General features: G+C 43.3%; 1 protein-coding gene across 7 annotated transcripts in view; it reads right to left on the reverse strand.

Annotated features, from left to right (window-relative positions):
• Nucleotides 1–19667, reverse strand: part of LOC145357941 (ribosomal protein S6 kinase 2 alpha-like) — a 234951-nt gene that overhangs the window by 80159 nt on the left and 135125 nt on the right. The window contains exon 1 of one of the 7 annotated variants that reach the window (XM_080211535.1): nucleotides 7142–7204. The exons of 5 other annotated variants lie outside the window; for them this stretch is intronic. Coding sequence is in view for 1 of the 2 variants with exons in the window: in XM_080211531.1 (XP_080067657.1) it covers nucleotides 6712–6819 (108 nt within the window). In the remaining variant the exon portion in view is untranslated. Of the gene's footprint in view, nucleotides 1–6711; nucleotides 6909–7141; nucleotides 7205–19667 lie in introns of those variants that run through there. One more of the 7 variants, XM_080211531.1, reaches the window with a different exon arrangement.

Here is a 19667-nt window from a genome sequence, read left to right on the forward strand (position 1 = left end):
TGCGGTAGACAGAGGGGAACCGGTGGATGTGGTGTTTTTAGATTTTCAAAAGGTGTTTGATAAGGTGCCGCACAAAAGGTTGCTTCAGATGGTTAGGGGGCATGGAGTTGGGGGTAAGGTGTTAGCGTGGATAGAGGATTGGTTGTTTAATAGGAGGCAGAGAGTTGGTATCAATGGGTGCTACTCTGATTGGCGGTTGGTAACTAGTGGAGTGCCGCAGGGATCGGTGCTGGGGCCTCAGCTATTTACCATTTATATAGATGATCTGGAGGAGGGGGCTGAGTATAGGGTAACAAAATTTGCTGATGACACAAAGATGAGTGGAAAAGCAAATTGTGCAGAGGGTGTGGAAAGTCTGCAGAGGGATCTGGATAGGCTGAGCGAATGGGCGAGGACCTGGCAGATGGAGTACAATGTTAGCAAATGTAAGGTTATCCACTTGGCAGAAATAATAGTAGGAGGGATTACTATTTAAAGGGCGAAAAGCTGCAGCATGCTACGGTGCAGAGGGACCTGGAGGTCCTTGTGCATGAGTCGCAAAAACCCAGTCTGCAGGTGCAGCAGGTGATCAAGAAGGCGAATGGGATGCTGGCCTTTATAGCGAGGGGGATAGAATATAAAAGCAGGGAGGTGTTGCTGCAACTGTACAGGGCACTGGTGAGACCGCAGTACTGTGTGCAGTTTTGGTCGCCACACTTGCGCAAGGATATTTTGGCCTTGGAGGGAGTGCAGAGGAGGTTCACTAGGCTGATACCGGAGATGAGGGGTTAGATTATGAAGAGAGATTAAATAGATTGGGTCTGTACTCATTGGAGTTTAGAAGGATGAGGGGGGATCTTATAGAGATGTATAAGATAATGAAAGGGATGGATAGGGTAGATGTAGAGAGATTCTTTCCACTCAGAAAGGACAGCAGGACTACAGGGCACAGCCTCATGATAAGGGGGGGCAGTTTAGAATGGAGTTGAGGAGGAACTTCTTCACTCAAAGGGTGGTGAATCTCTGGAATTCTCTGCCCGTTGAAGTGGTGGAGGCTACCTCGCTAAATATATTTAAGTCACGGATAGATAGGTTTTTGACAGACAAGGGAATTAAGGGTTATGGGGAGAAAGCGGGAAAGTGGAACTCAGCCACTTCAGATCAGCCATGATCTTATTGAATGGCGGGGCAGGCTCGAAGGGCTAGATGCCTACTCCTGCTCCTATTTCTTATGTTCTTATGTTCTCCTTCAAACAGACAATGCAAATTCCACAAGTATAGGCCTGCTACTTTGAAAGCAAAGAATAAGCAATTACTCTGAAGTGCCATTAAGTTATGTTAGGTAAATTCAGTAAGCACAGCAGTATCCAAGACAGAAAAAGAGGATGACTAGCTATTTCTCTTTCGGTGGTTCTAGTTGTGAGGGTATTGGGAGAGTGACTCTAACTTTGACATAATTTCAAAAATATTTTTAACATTAATGTGAATGGGTAAAGGAACTGTGGTTTAATGTCTGCACTGATATTGCCTCACTGGCTCAGTATGTAATGTTGGATTAGGTGCTCAAATACCAGAGTCTAATTTTAACTAAGATGAAAATGCTACTATCAAGTCAAACTGAGACTAGGACTCGGCATATAGCCCCTGCCAGAGTCAGGTGCGCAGACAATTCTGATTTCATACCTTAAATAGATAAAGCCTAGCTATTGAAGATTCTCAAGTTATCTTCTCCTATCATAGGAACTCCTACAACAAGCATGCAGAGGACCCCTCTGGCAAACACTTCCTACAGTCCCATCCTACTGCTGGTCTAATACCCTCCCCAAATAAATAAAGAACCAAAAATTCTTGTTTCTCTAAACTCATCAACAATTAACTAAAATAAATGAAACTTATGGGGACTTCCCCGCGATTGCGGTGATGTCATCAGGTTTACACCCAGAATGGGTATGAATCTGATTTATATGAATTTCAACACATTTTAATATAAGTAATCTGCCTCCTTGCAGATATTGACCCCTTGTCACCGCATCAATATGACATCACATCGGCTCAATTTACAAGTTCACCTGGATGTGAACCTGTTGTGGGAGGTCTCCCTGGGAGCACAAAGAAAAGTATAGCCCTGGGGGAAGGGAATGTAGCATGTTGCCAACTTGGCATTGCCTACATGGCATGTTGAGGCCTCATGCCCTGCATGGCAGCATGAAACACACCTCCTTGATTTTTTTGGCAGATTGTCATAAGATCTGGAGAGAAAACCGGCGTATCTTTCCAGAGAGAAACAGGCTGATTTTCTTGCTGAAAACAACACTGCCATTTTTTGGTAAAATTCCCCCCTCGTGTTCAATAGGCATATTAGCCATAATGCTGAACAACAACTATGGTGCATTATGGAGCCCTGCCAGGATCCAGCCACAACGTCATCACTCTACTATTGAGGCTCAAGTGTACACTGAAAGATCAAAACTAATTCTGAGCCAATAATCTGACAAAGAGTCATCCAGACTTGAAATGTTAGCTCTCTTTTCTCTCCACAGATGCTGTCAAACCTGCTGAGGTTTTCCAGCATTTTCTGGCTTTGTTTCAGATTCCAGCATCCACAGCAACTTGCTTTTATCAGAGTACACAATGTTATACAATTAAAAAATGTATTCCTTTCTTAAAGTTACAAAGCCAATGCACAGAACAGACAATGCAAGCCCTGAATCCATCTCATTGCTTGGTCCAAAAACAATTCAAATTGAATCCAATTCATGGTCTCCACAAGAGAGTAAGAAGTCTCACAACACCAGGTTAAAGTCCAACAGGTTTATTTGGTAGCAAAAGCCACTAGCTTTTGGAGCGCTGCTCCTTCGTCAACTAAGTGGGAGTTCTGTTCACAAACAGGGCATATAAAGACACAAATTCTATTTATAAAATAATGGTTGGAATGCGAGCCTTTACAGGTAATCAAGTCAATGTGAGTGGAGAGTTAAGTATAGGTTAAAGAGATATGTATTGTCTCCAGACAGGACAGTTAGTGAGATTGTGCAACCCCAGGCAAGTCGTGGAGGTTACAGATAGTGTGACATGAACCCAAGATCTCAGTTCAGGCCATCCTCATGTGTGTGGAACTTGGATATCAGTTTCTGCTCAGCGACTCTGCGTCATCATGTGTCATGAAGGCTGCCTTGGAGAACGTTTACCCGAAGATCAGAGGCCGCATGCTCGTGACCGCTGAAGTGTTCCCCAACAGGAAGAGACACTCTTGCCTGGTGATTGTTGAGTGGTGATCATGCATCCTTGTCGTAGCATCTGCATGGTCTCCCCAATGTACCATGCCTCAGGACATCCTTTCCTGCAGCATATCAGGTAGACAACATTGACCGAGTTGCAAGAGTATGTACCGTGTACCTGGTGGATGGCATTCTCATTCATGTCAATGATTCGGCACATCTTGCACAGGTTGCTGTGGCAGGGTTGTGTGGTGTCGTGGTTCTTCTGAAGGATGGGTAGTTTGCTGCGGACAATGGTCTGTTTGAGGTTGTGTGACTGTTTGAAGGCAAGGAATGGAGGTGTGGGGATAGCCTTGGCGAGATGTTTGTCTTCATCAACGACATGTTGAAGGCCCTGGAGAAGATGCCGTAGCTTCGCCACTCCAAGGAAGTACTGGACGATGAAGGGTACTCTGTCCACAGCATCCTAGGTTTGTCTTCTGAGGAGGTCGGTGCAGTTTTTCGCTGTGGCACGTTAGAACTGTCAATTGATGAATTGAGCGCCATATCCTGTTCTTATGAGGGCATCCTTCAGCGCCTGGAGGTGTCTGTTGTGATCCTCCTCATCTGAGCAGATCCTGTGTATACAGAGGGCTCGTCCATAGGGGATGGCTTCTTTAATGTGTTTAAGGTGGAAGCTGGAGAAGTGGAGCATTATGAGGTTATCCGTGGGCTTGCAGTACAGTGAAGTGCTAAGGTGACCATCCTAGATACAGATGCGTGCCCAAGAATGCAACCGATTCCAGAGAGTAGTCCATGGTGACTATGATGGTGGGATGGAACTTGTTGATGTCATCATATAGTTGTTTCAGTGATTGTTCACCATGAGTCCAAAGGAAAAAATGTCATCGATGTATCTGGTTTATGGCATTGATTGAAGGTCTTGTGTGGTGAAGAGGTCTTGTTTGAACCTGTGCATGAAGATGTTGGCATACTGAGGTGCGAATTTGGTTTCAATGTCTTCCGTGTGTCTGGATGAATAACTGGTTGCTTAAGGTGAAGGCGTTGTGGTCCAAGACGAAGCGGATGAGTTGTAAAATTGCATCTGGAGACTGCCAGTTGTCAGCACTGAGTACTGAGGCTGTTGCAGCAATGCCACCATCATGGGGGAGGCTGGTGTAGAGTGCCTAGACATCCATTGTGATGAGCAGTGCTCCTGGTTCAACTGCTCCATGTGTGCTGAGTTTCTGTAGGAAGTCTGTAGTGTCGCGACAAAAGCTGGGGGTTCTTTGAACAATGGGTTTCAGGGTGCCCTTGATGTAGCTGGAGAGGTTCTCGCACAGGGTTCCATTGTCCGATATGATGGGACCCTGTGCGAGAACCTCTCCGGCTATGTCGAGGACATCCTGAAAGCTACTGTACAAAGATTTCCGAACTTTTGTCGTGACATTATGGACTTCCCAACGAAACTCAGCACACATGGTGCAGTTGAATCAGGAGCACTCCTTGTCACAGTGGATGTCTCGGCATTCTATACCAGCATCCCCCACAACGATGGCATTGCTGCAACTGCCTCAATACTTAACACCGACAACTGCCAGTTTCCAGATGCAATTTTACAACTCATCCGCTTCATTCTGGACCATAACATCTTCATCTTCAACAACCAGTTCTTCATCCAGACACATGGAACAGTCATGGGGACCAAATTCGCACCTCAATATGCCAACATCTGCATACACAGGTTCGAACAGGATTTCTTCACCACACAAGGCCTTCAATCCATGCTATACACTAGATACATTGATGACATTTTTTTCCTTTGGACTCATGGTGAACAATCACTGAAACAACTATATGATGACATCAACAAGTTCCATCCCACCATCAGACTCATCATGGACTACTCTCCGGAATCGGTTGCATTCTTGGACACACGCAGACCATCAAGGATGGCCACCTCAGCACTTCACTGTACTGCAAACCCATGGATAACCTCACGATGCTCCACTCCTCCAACTTCCACCCTAAACACGTTAAAGAAGCCATCCCCTACGGACAAGCTCTCCGTATACACAGGATCTGCTCAGATGAGGAGGGTCGCAACGGACACCTCCAGACACTGAAGGATGCCCTCATAAGAACAGGATATGTCGCTCAACTCATCGATTGACAATTCCGATGCGCCAGAGCATAAAATTGCACCAACCTCCTCAGAAGACAAACACGGGACACACTGGACAGAGTACCCTTCGTCATTCAGTACTTCCCCAGAGCGGAGAAGCTATGGCATGTTCTCCAGAACCTTCAACATGTCATTGAAGAAGACAAACATCTCGCGAAGGCCATCCCCACACCCCACTTCAAACAACTGCACAACCTCAAACAGACCACTGTCTGCAGCAAACTACCCAGCCTTCAGGAGAACAGTGGCCACAACACCACACAATCCTGCCACAGCAACCTCTGCAAGACATGCCGGATCATCGACACGGATGCCATCATCTCACGTGAGAACACCATCCACCAGGTATATGGTACATACTCTTGCAACTCGGCCAACGTTGTCTACCTGATACACTGCAGGAAAGGATGTCCTGAGGCATGGTACATTGGGGAGACCATGCAGACGCTATGACAAGGGATGCATGAACACCGCTCGACAATCACCAGGCAAAACTATTCTCTTCCACTGGGGTACACTTTAGCGGTCACGGGCATTCGGCCTCTGATTTTCAGGTAAGCATTCTCCAAGATGGCCTTCGTGACGCACAACGACACAGTCGCTGAGCAGAAACTGACAGCCAAGTTCCACACACATGAGGATGGCCTCAACCGGGATCTTGGGTTCATGTCACGCTATCTGTAACCCTCATGGCTTGCCTGGGCTTACAAAATCTCACTAACTGTCCTGTCTGGAAACAATACACATCTCTTTAACCTGTGCTTAACGCTCTTTCCACTCACATTGTCTGTACCTTTAAGACTTGCTTATGTGTAAAGACTTGCATTTGAACCATTATCTTGTAAATAGAGTTTGTGTCTTTATATGCCCTGTTTGTGATCAGAACTCCCACTTACTTGACGAAGGAGCAGCGCTCCAAAAGCTAGTGGCTTTTGCTACCAAATAAACCTGTTGGACTTTAACCTGGTGTTGTGAGACTTCTTACTGTGTTTACCCCAGTCCAACGCCAGCATCTCCACATCATTGCTCCACAAGAGAGACATACGTGATACAAGCTGACAAGAAAAGGCATTGCATCTGATCTTACAGTGTCCATTACTTCATCAGGCACAATGCAACCTGTGCTCCTACCACCACATCACAGATAGTGTAACCATTGCTGCTCATCTTAAAAGCATCACAACTATCCCTGTAACATCATTGCTTTACTTTGCTGAAACTCATAGCAATCTTGGTAGAAGTTGCTGCAAAATGACATCACTTTAGTTGCATACAAATACAGTTTTCTCCCACAACCTTCGCATCGAATCTAACCAGCAGTGATGTATTCACAAATAGACATACTAGTACCTGGATACAACTTGAAGAGTCCAAGTTGCTGATTTCAGGTTGGCATTTTTTACGTCGATTAATTGAGAAAATCTTGCGAAGATTGAACCTTTTTGACTCCTTTTCCATAATTTTGCCATTTAGACAGCTGGAGTGTCTTGCATATTGCAGCGCACATACAGAAACACACAGTATGAAGATGCTACAGCTTTAGCAGAAATTAAAATGAACCATCTAACTAACTTGTACCACAGGAAGGAAGTAGCCTGCGCAGAAACCCCAGATCAAGATAGTATCAGAGATTCAAGAAAATCTATTGGCCAGACAGAAAGCAGAATTCAAATTTCACCGAATATGATATTTTACTGCCTGTACATAGGCTTTAACTCAGTGCAACAGTGGAGAGCAAATGCAATAAACACCTTTATGCCACCCTAAAAAATGTAGTCACCTGAACATTTGTAACAGAAGTAAAGACCACAGATTTCCTATTTACGCACCACTTCTACAGAAGCTGCAAGAAAGCAAAACACAAAGATTTCCTTTTTAAAAAGTGTTACACGTTCCAAGGCAATCAAGTATCCATTTACCTTCCCAACAACTTTCTATAAAGAACCAACATGCATCACAACATTTTATGGACCAACTCCTTAATATTGCCTTCTGGCACGTCAGCTTGCTGTCATCTAACCAGTACTTTCCAATTTTTACCTTACTTTCGCTTTCATTCTGTTCAAATTTGGTAGTCTCCTGAACTTTGGGAATTGGACCCTTTGTCTTAGTTTCTCTATAAAATGTTACATTCTTAAGTATATTTGTGCGTCCAGAGGAAGAGCTGCAACACACGCACAGTTGTAATTCATGACCAAAATCTGAACGCATTCAGCACAATTTAGCTAAATTTAAGAATTTAAACAAAAATTACATTCTCAAATTAAAATGACTCCACGAGTCTACCTGGGGACCATTCCCAATACTAATCACTTTTCACATTACATATTTATGGATGTCTGTTCTCAGCATTTCTTTACCTAGTTGGGAGAAGTGCTCTTTGTTCTAATATCCCAACAGATCTTGAAGTAGTTGCTTAATCAAAACTTTTCATGTCAAATCTTGTACAATTCTATAATACCCCTCTTTGTTCATTTGTTCAGAGTTAAAAAGGCTTCGGTTTTCACGCCTCCTCTTAATTCTGAGATGTCCAGCATCTTTGCTCTTCGTAGCACCAAGTCTACAGTTTGAATATTTTCCTTACATTTGGGTGAGAAAAATGAACAATCAGTAGTCAAGGTAGATCAAATCAGAGCAAAGTAGCTTGATACATGCTGAACCCTCGTTCAGCAGCATTTATTGTCATTACAAGGTACCTATTATTGTGAATGTTGATACAGTATTTGTACAAATATTTTGCAATGGGCAAGTATTATCTAGAGCAGTGATGGACAACCTTGGATGGTGAGTGGCCCTCCTTCATTTTAGTGTGCCCGCAAGGTTGAAATCTGGCTTGTTCACTAACCACGAAACCATGAATAAGATTCAACACATTTAATACACAAGGAATATTTCATAGTGAATTACAGAAAATGCTTAATCATTTATATATTAATAGAACTGTCATCAATTTCAAATGGCAAAAACAAAAGCATTATTTACACTTTGAACACAGAGGGAATGCACAACTCTCTCAGTCAATGTTGTGTGGAATTGGAATGCACCTCACTTCATTTATCCTTGTTTTGGATGCATATCACTTAAGTCACGCAGGTGGGAATAAATTACATGGACAGAAATCAACAGAATGCGGCAACCCTGCACATGGGCAATGGTCAATAAAATGTTTCATGGGCTGCACTCAGAACCCAGATGGCCACAAAAAGGTAAATGAAAATGATGAGAATGATTCCCTGCATAAAGAATCTCCACTATATAAAGCAACTTAAGGACGTCAGTTTATTTATTTTAGAACAGTCTGAGAGCCACGGCTCAGTGATAGCAACTTCACACCTAATTCAGAAAGTTGTGGGTTTGAGTCCCATTCCAGGGATTTGAGCAGCAAATAGATACTTATGTTCCCCGTGTAGTTGGATGGCCTGCATTGTCATAAATGTTAAATGCACGTTCCATTTTAAGTATGATCTTTTCCTTTTTTTAAGTTAACCATGGATGATGGGTTCGCCCTTAGAATTTTTCTTTATTATAAAAATATATTTCTACTGAATATTCTTAAGTATCCCCTTAAATATCTGCCACTGTTCCTCTGTTAATCAAACCTCTAGCCAAGTGAACCAGTTCACTTTAACTAGCTCAGCTTTCACGTCCACATGGTTAACCTTACTTAAATTTAAAACACGCTTAGACCCACGCTTTTTCCTTTCAAACTGGATGTAAAATTCAATGATATTATGGTCGCTGCTACCTAGAGGTACCTTTACTGTGGGACCATTAATTAATCCTGTCATAGCACACTGTACTAAGTCTAAAATAACCTGCTGTCTGGTTGCTACTGCAAATGTGCTAATCTAAGAAACTCTCCCAAAAACATTCTATGAACTCTTCAACCAGGATACACTGCCAGTCTGATTTTTCCAGTTTATATGCAGATTGAAGTTACATATGATTATTGCCATCCCTTTTATTACAAGCACCCAATATTTTTCCTTGTACACTTTGTCCTGCATTGTGGTTACTGTTGGGGAATCTGCAGACTACTTCTACAATTCCACATCTCCAACCAAGTCAATTCTCGTCTCCTGAGCCAAAAGGATGAATTCTCCCACTGGGATTAAGTCCGGGGGGTGGGGGAAGAGAAGAGAGAGAAGGGTGGGGGGGGAGAGAGAGAGAGACAGGGTCGTTGCATGTTTTCCCCTGTGGAGGCCATCGGGAAACCACACCATATCTTTCAGCCCCAACCTTATTGATTATACACTTGGGAGTTTAGCACCATATTCCCCCATTGGATAGGCATGATGACACAAGTTGTGCCATCATATCTGGGTGCATATTGAAAAAATGCCTAACATCATTGAACCACTACCGAACAAAGAAGATGGAACTCCAGGAACATTCAAACTAGAAAATGGATCTTCTTGATGATAGTAAAGCTGGAAGATCCATCTGATAGATGCTTCCCCTCCCACCTACTGCAGTGGTGCTCTGGGAACAATTGTTGCTGGTGGGCTTCACCCTGAACTCCAGAAGCAGCCTCAGGCACTGTGCAGGTGAGTCCTGACTTCTGCATGCCATATTGCTCCAGATGTGTTCTGGCATGCTTTTGTGCTGGTATTGCAGACAATCAGGAGTCGGAGGAGAATTTTTTGAGCCTGCATCTGTACTCCATTTGTGGGATGGAGGTCAGTTTCACGCCAGCCTCCAATGGATCTCCTAATTTGCCATAGCTGGCACCAGTGGAAGATCCCACAGGAAATGCACATCGTCATAAAAATGATTTTTGCACTTTTGCCAAATTCCTCCCCCACTGGTGTGGTTATGGGAGAACATCCGCCCAAAGTAATCTTTAACAATTGCACAAATGCCATCTTTAATTAACAGTGATACCCCTCCACTGTTACCTAGCTTCCTACTCTTCTTGAATGTTATAAACTCCTCAATATTCAGGGCCTAATCTTTGTCATCTTGCAGCCACTTCTCCATAATGGACATTAGATCATATTCCTTCTCCACATACCTTAAGTACATACCTCACCACAAAGATAATAAAATCATATAAAATTTCACACCAAAATTTATTCTGCAACCATTAGCTTTTTAAAACAGCCCTGATGGTGAAGTTTTCCATCGAATGGTATCACTATGGCTTCTCAGTTGGCTTAATTCAACTGCAACAATTTGTGTTTATATAGTACCTTTAACAAAAAAAAGTCCCACTTTCCACTGTGTATGTCAGGATACCGGGATTATACTTGCAGGGAATGTGTATTCGTGTAAGCATCATTTTCCAGGCTATTTGGTTACCTAGGTTTAGAAATAAACTTGCACCAGGAAAGGCTACACAACGTAAACTTTATTACAAGTGGGTTTACATTAACACTTCAAGAAGTTACTGTGAAAATCCTCTAGTCACCACACTCTGCTCCTGTTCAGGCACATGGAGGGGCCAATTCACCTAACCAGCACGTCTTTCCGATTGCGAGGGGAAACTACAGTACCCAGAGGAAACCCATGTAGACATGGGGAAAAAATGCAAACTCCACATAGACAATGACCCAAGCCAGGAATCAAACCTGGGTCCTTGGCACTGTGAGGCAGCAGTGCTCATTACTGTGCTACCATACTGCCCCTATTTTCTATCTTTTCTCTCACATCTGGGAACTGGGTTTGAAACCAGCAACCAATAAGACAAAGGTTTGCAGAGGCTGTGTGTGAAACTAGTTCCTACTAATCATCGAACTCAATACAAAACTGTTCACAATTAAGCACAAGATAACAATCTCACTGATAAAGATCATAGAGATAGCTGTTACAGGAAACAAGAATAATACTGATGCACTTGGGTGCTCTCCTAAATATAGTGGGTGTTTTGCTTGCATCTGACTAAGCCTAAACTGGGTGATCAAAGTAAAAAATATATCTCTGGGTATTTACTTATGTTGTAATAGCCTTGACATAGAATTTTATATTCAAACTGGGCAAAACTGCTTGTGGAAAACAAGGTTCTGCCCCAGCATATCAAGAAACACGGAGGCTGCACATTTGACTGCAGAAGTTCATAAAATAAAGGGAGCGATTCTCCAAGCCTGCTGAGCTGCTTTTGTAGCTTAGGGGGCCAGGAGACTTGAGCGGAAGCCATTTCGTGGGCTCCTTGCTGGTGTTACATCTGCGGCAGCTGGAGTTCTGGCGCTATCAGCTCCGTGCCTGAAATCTGTGCAGAGCTGCATAATTTACATAAATTATAATTTAAATATATTTTTAAATATCATTACCAGGACTGGGACTGAAATCTTGAGGCCCGCTAGCGACTCCCTCCCCGCCAGGAGTGGTTCATTCCAGCAGGGTTTACTTTAGCTCCCACTTGTGGAGATCAAGCAGCATGAGTCCATTGGAGTGAAGGGGGTCTATCGAGGCCCCTTGAGGGTTGGGGGCCAGTAGTGCAATGCTCAAGGGGGCACCTTGGCACTGCCAAAAGGCATTGGGCAGTGCCAATGGGGCAGGTCCTTTGGCGGGGGGAGAGAGATCAGTGGGGGTGGATCAGGAGATTGGGGCAACCTGGTGCAAACACACATGCACGCATTGGCCTGGATATGTCTAGGAAGCCTGCAATCAGGCTGTGGGCGGCTCAGACGGTCAGCAATGAGGGCCGCAGGGCTGGCCAGCGATTGAGAGACTGACAGTGCAGGGCCACTACGCATGCGCCAATCTTGGTGCTGACAGATCAGCGCATGCACAGTGGCCCACTTAATGCTATGATGCTGGCCTCTCCAGCAGGACTAGGCCCCACCCCCTGATTTTCAGCGTGATTCACAATGCGGCACTCTGCAGTGCACAGAGTGTGGGAGATTCATTTTGAAACTCCTGCTGAAAAAAAAAAGTGGCATTTACTCTAGTTTTTACAGAAATTCGACACTTAGAATTTTTTGGGGAGAATCACCCCTATCGTTTAACGAGTTCTTTCCTCAGACAAATCAGTAAATTCATGTCTGGGAAGAAGACCTATTTTCTGTTGATGGATCATTGCTTGCATATGTTTGTCATCTCCATTGAAACAATAGGAACCCATACAGTACTACATTTTTCAAACATGGGGTATACATATGTTTTTAATGACATTTTAATAATTTAGTCCCTAATATTAATTGCATAGTTACTTCACTGTAAAGGAGTTTATTTCATTAACTATTACTTGCATTGTAAACAGCATAAACTACCAGTCAGTTTTTCTAATTTACTCTAATTTAAGCATATCGTTGTAACTTGCAAAATCACTTCAAAAGTAAGGTTTTGGCTGGAGTCATTACAACGTTAACAGTCTTTCAAAAGTCCATGGATATGGGTCATAAAACAGATGGACAAAAAGTTAAAAACAAAGAGGAGAGATTTCCTTACTGCATATTATTAGTTAAAAGTACTTACTACAGGGGTAGAGGATACAAAGAAACTTAAAACTTGGTACTGAGTTTGGAACAGACTGCTGCGAAAGATTCATGCTGTGCTCTGGTGCAACATCAACTAATTGTGGAAACATCTTTATCATTTTCCATTGTCATCCCAAAGTAACTCCAATTAAATTCACCCTGCATTATATAGAAAGAGAAAGAAAGTAATAGAAACCCTACAGTACAGAGGGAGACCATTTGGCCCATCGAGCCTGCACTGACCACAATCCCACCCAGGCCCTACCCCCATATCCCTACATATTTTACCACTAATCCCTCTAACCTACACATCACAGAACACTAAGGGCAATTTTAAGCATGGCCAATCAACCTAACCTGCACATCCTTGGACTGTGGTAGGAAACCAGAGCACCTGGAGGAAACCCACACAGACATGAGGAGAATGTGCAAACTCCACACAGAAAGTGACCCAATCTCATTTCAACCATTTTCTATTTGTTGTAGTTTCTTTTACTTCTTTACTTCTTCTTCAGTCTTTTGTCTCAGTTCCTTTTTTTTGTTTCAACTTGACAGGAATGGGGGAAGGGAATATGAATCAACTGCTTGCAATGCTTTTCTTGTAATGATAAATATGCAGTTATAATTAAGAGCAATGTGCTTACTAAATGTTTCTGGTACCAACTACCAAATAATGTTATGGTCTTTCTATTTAAAAGTTTCCAAAAAAAATTACTTAAAATGGATGGTGTGGCATTATTCAGGCTAAAATGAATGAAACCATCTCTGGTTGAAACAGGTGGCAACTATAATATCCTGAAATGTACGACAGTTGATGCAGCCACTGGTGTAAAGGACACTGAGTAAATGGAAATTCTCTGGAATTTAGGAGAATGGGGGAGATCAAATTGAGGTATACAAGATGATAAAAGGTATGGATAAAGCGGATGCTTCCTCTTGTGGGACATTCTGGGATAAGGAGTAGCAAATTTAAAACAGAGTGGAGGAGAAATTACTTCTCCCAAAGGTTTGTGAATCTGTGGAATTTGCTACCCCAAAGAGAGATGGATGCTGGGACAGTGAGTAAATTAAGGAGGAGTTACACAGATTTTTAATTGGATTGAAGAGTTATGGGGAGAAGACAGGGAAATGGGGATAAGGAGCATATCAGCCATGATCGAATGGCAGAGCGGACTTGATGGGCTGAATTGCCTAATTCTGCTCCTATATCTTATGAACTTATGACCTTATGTTAAACCTTAGCCAACACATTCCAACAGCTTGATCTCAAATGTAGAAACATTTGTGAAAAGTGTACAAAATATGTCAAGTCTATGCCCTCTTGTGGAGTTAAGAGACACCATTGGTGGAATTTTCCCCCCAAAATTCTAAGAGTCATAATGGCAAGAATAATGGAGTGTTCCAGGCCAGTCTCTCAGACACACTCACATCACAATCATCCCACATTCAGTCACTATTTTGGAGAGTTGGGAATTCCATCTTGGTACTTTGTAGGGGGCAGTGCCCTGATCTCAGTGTGCTGGGAGGCCCCCTTCTTCCCCCAGTAAACAACTGGATCACACACCCCGCATCAGCAGCATGTTCCCCCACTCCCTCCCTGGCATTGATTGCCAGCATTGGGGCCATCTCAATGAGTCCCTCTGCCTGACCCCCAACATGCCAAAAGGAAAGAAAGACACACAAGAGACCAAAGAGTGAGGAACAAAGAATTCAAAAGGATAAAGGATTGAAGGAAGATATGGAGATAGGGTGGTGAGACAACAGGAAGTTTAAAAGACAAGCATGAAGTTCCTAACTTTAGGGTTTAGAGATGAGGAACAAAGGTAAGTCATTAAGGACTGGGATGATGGACAAGAGGAACGATATGAGGGTTGTAACAGATGTAAAGATGCAAATATGTTGTAGTTTATTGACTTCAAGATGTGGTTAGGTAACAAATATAGTGTCAAAAAAGACAAATCTGGAGACAAAGACAAGTATGACGATTTCATCGAAGGAAGGCTTAAGAGGGATGGTAGCAGTTGATGTCAGAGATGGAAGTAAGCAGTTTTTTTGATGACAAGAATAATAAAGATGTGGGTCAAACAGGTTTTTTAATAGTCTTTAATAAGGCCTGACAAAGGGTCATCCAGACTTGAAATGTTGGTTTTATTGTCTCTCTCTAGATGCTGTCAGATCTGCTCAGATATTTCAGAATTTTCAGTTTTTGTTTCAGATTTCAGCATCTGCAGTATTTTGCCCTTACTAGTAGTATATTCAGCATGTGCATGTGATCCAGGAAAAGTTTTAAAGTTTCTATTTATTAGTCACAAGTAAGGCTTACATTAACACTGCAATGAGGTTACTGTGAAGTTCCCCCAGTCGCCACACTCCGGTGCCTGTTCGGGTTAATGCACCTAACCAGCACATCTTTGAGACTGTGGGAGGAAACGGAGTCCCTGGAGGAAACCCGTGCAGACACAGGGAGAACGTCCAAAGTCCACACAGACAGTGACCCAAGCCGGGAATCAAACGCAGGTTACTGGCGCTGTGAGAAAGCAGTACTAACCACTATGCCACTGTGCCACCCCAAGGCAACACATTGAGCAGTAAGGCTGTGCAGTTTGTAGTGGGATCGGATGACAACATCTGTGAAATTCTCAACGTTAATTTAATGTTGGCAAGTGCGAGGTGGTCCACTTTGGTAGGAATAATGGTAGGAAGGATTATTACTTATGTGGTAAAAAACTGCAGCAGGCGACAGTGCAGAGGGACCTTGGGGTCCTTGTGCATGAGTCGCAAAAATCCAGCTTGCAGGTGCAGCAGATGGTCAGGAAGGCGAATGGGATGCTGGCCTTCATAGCGAGGGGGATTGAATATAAAAGTAGGGAGGTCCTGCTGCGGCTGTATAGGGCATTGGTGAGGCCGCAGCTGGAGTACTGTGTGCAGTTTTGGGCGCCGTACTTACGCAAGGATATTTTGGCCTTGGAGGGAGTGCAGAGGAGGTTTACTAGGCTGATGCCGGAGTTGAGGGGGTTGAGCTATGAGGAGAGGCTGAATAAACTAGGCTTGTACTCTTAGAGTTTAGAAGAATGAGGGGAGATCTCATTGAGACGTATAAGATGATGAATGGGATGGATAGGATAGAGGTGGAGAGACTCTTCCTGCTCAGAAAGGATAGTAGGACTAGGGGGCACAGCCTCAAGATAAAGGGGGGGGCGGTTTAGAACGGAGTTGAGGAGGAACTTCTTCACTCAAAGGGTGGTGAATCTCTGGAATTCTCTGCCCGTTGAAGTGGTGGAGGCTACCTCGCTAAATATTTTTAAGACGCGGGTTGATGGGTTTTTGATAAGAGAGGGGATTAAGGGTTATGGGGAGAGCGCGGGAATGTGGAACTGAACCACGACAGATCAGCCATGATCTTATTGAATGGCGGGGCAGGCTCAAAGGGCTAGATGGCCTACTCCTGCTCCTATTTCTTATGTTCTTATGTAAACTAGAAGAAGCTACAATTCACTTAATACTAGACAACAGGTAATCAAGCAATATGAGGGATCCCTTTGATGAAGCTGCATACAATAAAAATCCATGGCGAACTCTTCGGGTAAGGGTGTGTAGGAAATAAATTATTGCTGAACAGCCTAGTGGTGGCATAAATGATTGGGAAAGTATCAAAGGGACAGATGAACTTGGAGACCGTGGAAAAGTACAAAGAAGCTGCAAAGGATGGGAGCTCGGAGCTGGAATGGGTATGGAATTGGGGGGAACTGGGAGCAATTGAGACCATGAGAAAGTAAATGGAAAGAACAGAGACAACAGCACAGACCGCATTATCTGGTACTGGAGCATTCTGTAAGGTTCCAAAATGGCCTATATGGACTTTGCTTGACCTAATTTTCATTGGCTGAACTTTTTGCGGAATGACAATCACCACAAGATTGTAATTCTATTCCTTTTTACTTACTTTGGACTTATTTCTCACCTGTACATCTCACCTAGGCCTCCTGAGAAATGTGCAGTGCAAAGGCTTCTGGGACTCTTTTATACAATGCAGAAGCATTGAGGAAACAAGTGAAACCATGCCTCCTTTTTAGCATATTAATTGTAGTAAAGGATATATAGGGCATTGGTGAGGCCGCAGCTGGAGTACTGTGTGCAGTTTTGGGCGCCGCACCTGCGCAAGGATATTTTGGCCTTGGAGGGAGTGCAGAGGAGGTTTACTAGGCTGATACCGGAGTTGAGGGGGTTGAGCTATGAGGAGAGGCTGAATAAACTAGGCTTGTACTCGTTAGAGTTTAGAAGAATGAGGGGAGATCTCATTGAGACGTATAAGATGATGAATGGGATGGATAGGATAGAGGTGGAGACTCAAGATAAAGGGGGGGCGGTTTAGAACGGAGTTGAGGAGGAACTTCTTCACTCAAAGGGTGGTGAATCTCTGGAATTCTCTGCCCGTTGAAGTGGTGGAGGCTGCCTCGCTAAATATTTTTAAGAAGCGGGTTGATGGGTTTTTGATAAGAGAGGGGATTAAGGGTTATGGGGAGAGGGCGGGAAAGTGGAACTGAGCCACGACAGATCAGCCATGATCTTATTGAATGGCGGGGCAGGCTCGAAGGGCCAGATGGCCTACTCCTGCTCCTATTTCTTATGTTCTTATGTTCTTATATAAGAGGAAAGCGGGATCAGGCTTTTGAGTTGGACGATCATAATGAATGGTGACGCAGGCTTGGATGGCCAAATGGCCTCCTCCTAATCCTATTTTCTACGTTTATGTTTCAATATCTATGTCCTTGTAAAGCAGTAAGTTTAATGCCCCAGCCACTTTCACAGAGGAAATGGTGAGTGGGATGGATCTGGTGAACAGAGGCTGGTCAGATGGAAGAGGAGGGTGGTAAAAGAGGTGGTGCAATCAGGGATTGGGGGTCATCAGGAATTCAGGATGAAGGGTAGTCAGAAGGTAGTCAGGAGTAGAGGTAGCTGGGGCTAGGGATAGTTGGGGGCGGAGGGGTGGTGTTAGGTGACCAGGAGGGATGAGGGGGATAGTTGGAGGTATACATTAGGGGAGACTCAGGATTTGGAAGTAACTTTAATCCTTTTAATTTTTCATGGGTAACTATTTTGCTAGAAAGTCTTAACTGTCCAAAGTCTCCAATTTAATTTGGTGTATCTGATGTTTCCAGATGCAGGGTAATTGTCCAACAGAAGTTTAAATTTTCTGGTCAATTCCCATGCAGTCCTTGCATGGGCATTACCAGGGAGTACCCCAGTGCATCTTCTAAATAAATATTTTGCTGCAGTTTTCACAGTGGAGGACACCAGAACCATTCCACTAACAACGTGCAATGCAGAGATTGTTGAAAAGAAGGAACTTAAAACAATCACAATCACTAGGGAAAAAGTACTGAGCAAACTATTGGGATTAAAGGCAAACAAGTCCCCAGGGCCTGATAGCCTATATCTGAGGGTCTCAAAGAAATTGATAGCAGAGATATTGTAAGGCATTGGTTATAATATTCCAAAATTTCCTGGGGTGGGATTTTCTGGCCACTCATGCTCCAAGACTTAAAATTCCCATGAGATCAATGGACTGCTTAATTTTCTGCCTGTTCAAAAGGGGAGAGAGGCAGAAAGTAGGAAAATATAGACAGTTACTTTAATATCTGTGTTTGGGGAACAGTTGGAATCTATTATTAAGAAATAATTAAGGACTTGACAAGCTGAGTTACAGAAAGAGATTGAATAGGTTGGGACTTTATTCCCTGGAGCGTAGAAGAATGAGGGGAGATTTGATAGAGGTGTATAAGATTTTGATGAGTATAGGAAGAGTGAATGCAAGCAGGCTTTTTCCACTGAGGCTAGGGGAGAAAAAAACCAGAGGGCATGGGTTAAGGGTGAAAGGAGAAAAGTTTAAAGGGAATATTAGGGGGGGCTTCTTCACACAGAGAGTGGTGGGAGTGTGGAATGAGCTGCTGGATAAAGTGGTGAATGCGGAGTCACTTTTAACATTTAAGACAAACTTGGACGGATACATGGATAAGAAGGCTGTGGAGGGATATGGTCCAAGTGCAGGTCAATGGGACTAGGCAAAAAATGGTTCGGCGCAGACAAGAAGGGTCAAAAGGCCTGTTTCTGAGCTGTAATTTTCTACGGTTCTAAATGAAACATTTGAAAAATCAAAATTAATTTAATCAGAGTCAGTGTAGTTTTATGAAGAGTACATCGTGTTTGACTAATTTGCTGGAGATGGGAAGACATAACAAGCAAAATGGATAATGGGGGCTCTGTAGATGTAGTGTAGTTGGACTTACAGATGGCATTTGACAAGATGCTGTACAAAAAATTAAATCATAAGATAAGATCCCATGGGTTGGGATAGAGGATCGGCTAACCAACAGAAAGCAAAGAGTAAGAATAAATGTTTTTTTTCTGGTTGGCAGGCTGTAACTAGTGATGTGCCATCCAGCAATTAATCTAGTAAACCTTTGCTACATTCCCTCCATTACAAGGACATTCTTCCTCAGATAAGGAGACCAAAACTGCACACAATATTTCAATTGTAGTCACACAAAGGTCCTGTATAACTGCAGCAAAACATCCATGCTCCTGTACTCAAATCCTCTCGCTTATGAAGGCCAACATAACATTTGCCTTTTTCACTGCTGTTTGCACCTACATGCTTACTTTCTGCAACTGGGGTACAAAGACACTCAGGTCTCCGCACTCATTCTCCTCCCAATCTACAGCCATTCAGATAATAACCTTTCTTCTTGTTTTTGATATCAAAGTGGATAACCTCACATTTATCTACATTACACTGAATCTGTCATGCATTTATCCATCTCTGCATCCTGCTCACAGTTTACCCTTCCACCCAGTGTTGTCTCATCTTCAAATCTGGAGATATTACAT

Source organism: Carcharhinus amblyrhynchos, chromosome 24 (genome assembly GCF_965287045.1).
Source record: "Carcharhinus amblyrhynchos chromosome 24, sCarAmb.v2.hapA, whole genome shotgun sequence".
Taxonomy (NCBI): domain Eukaryota; kingdom Metazoa; phylum Chordata; class Chondrichthyes; order Carcharhiniformes; family Carcharhinidae; genus Carcharhinus; species Carcharhinus amblyrhynchos.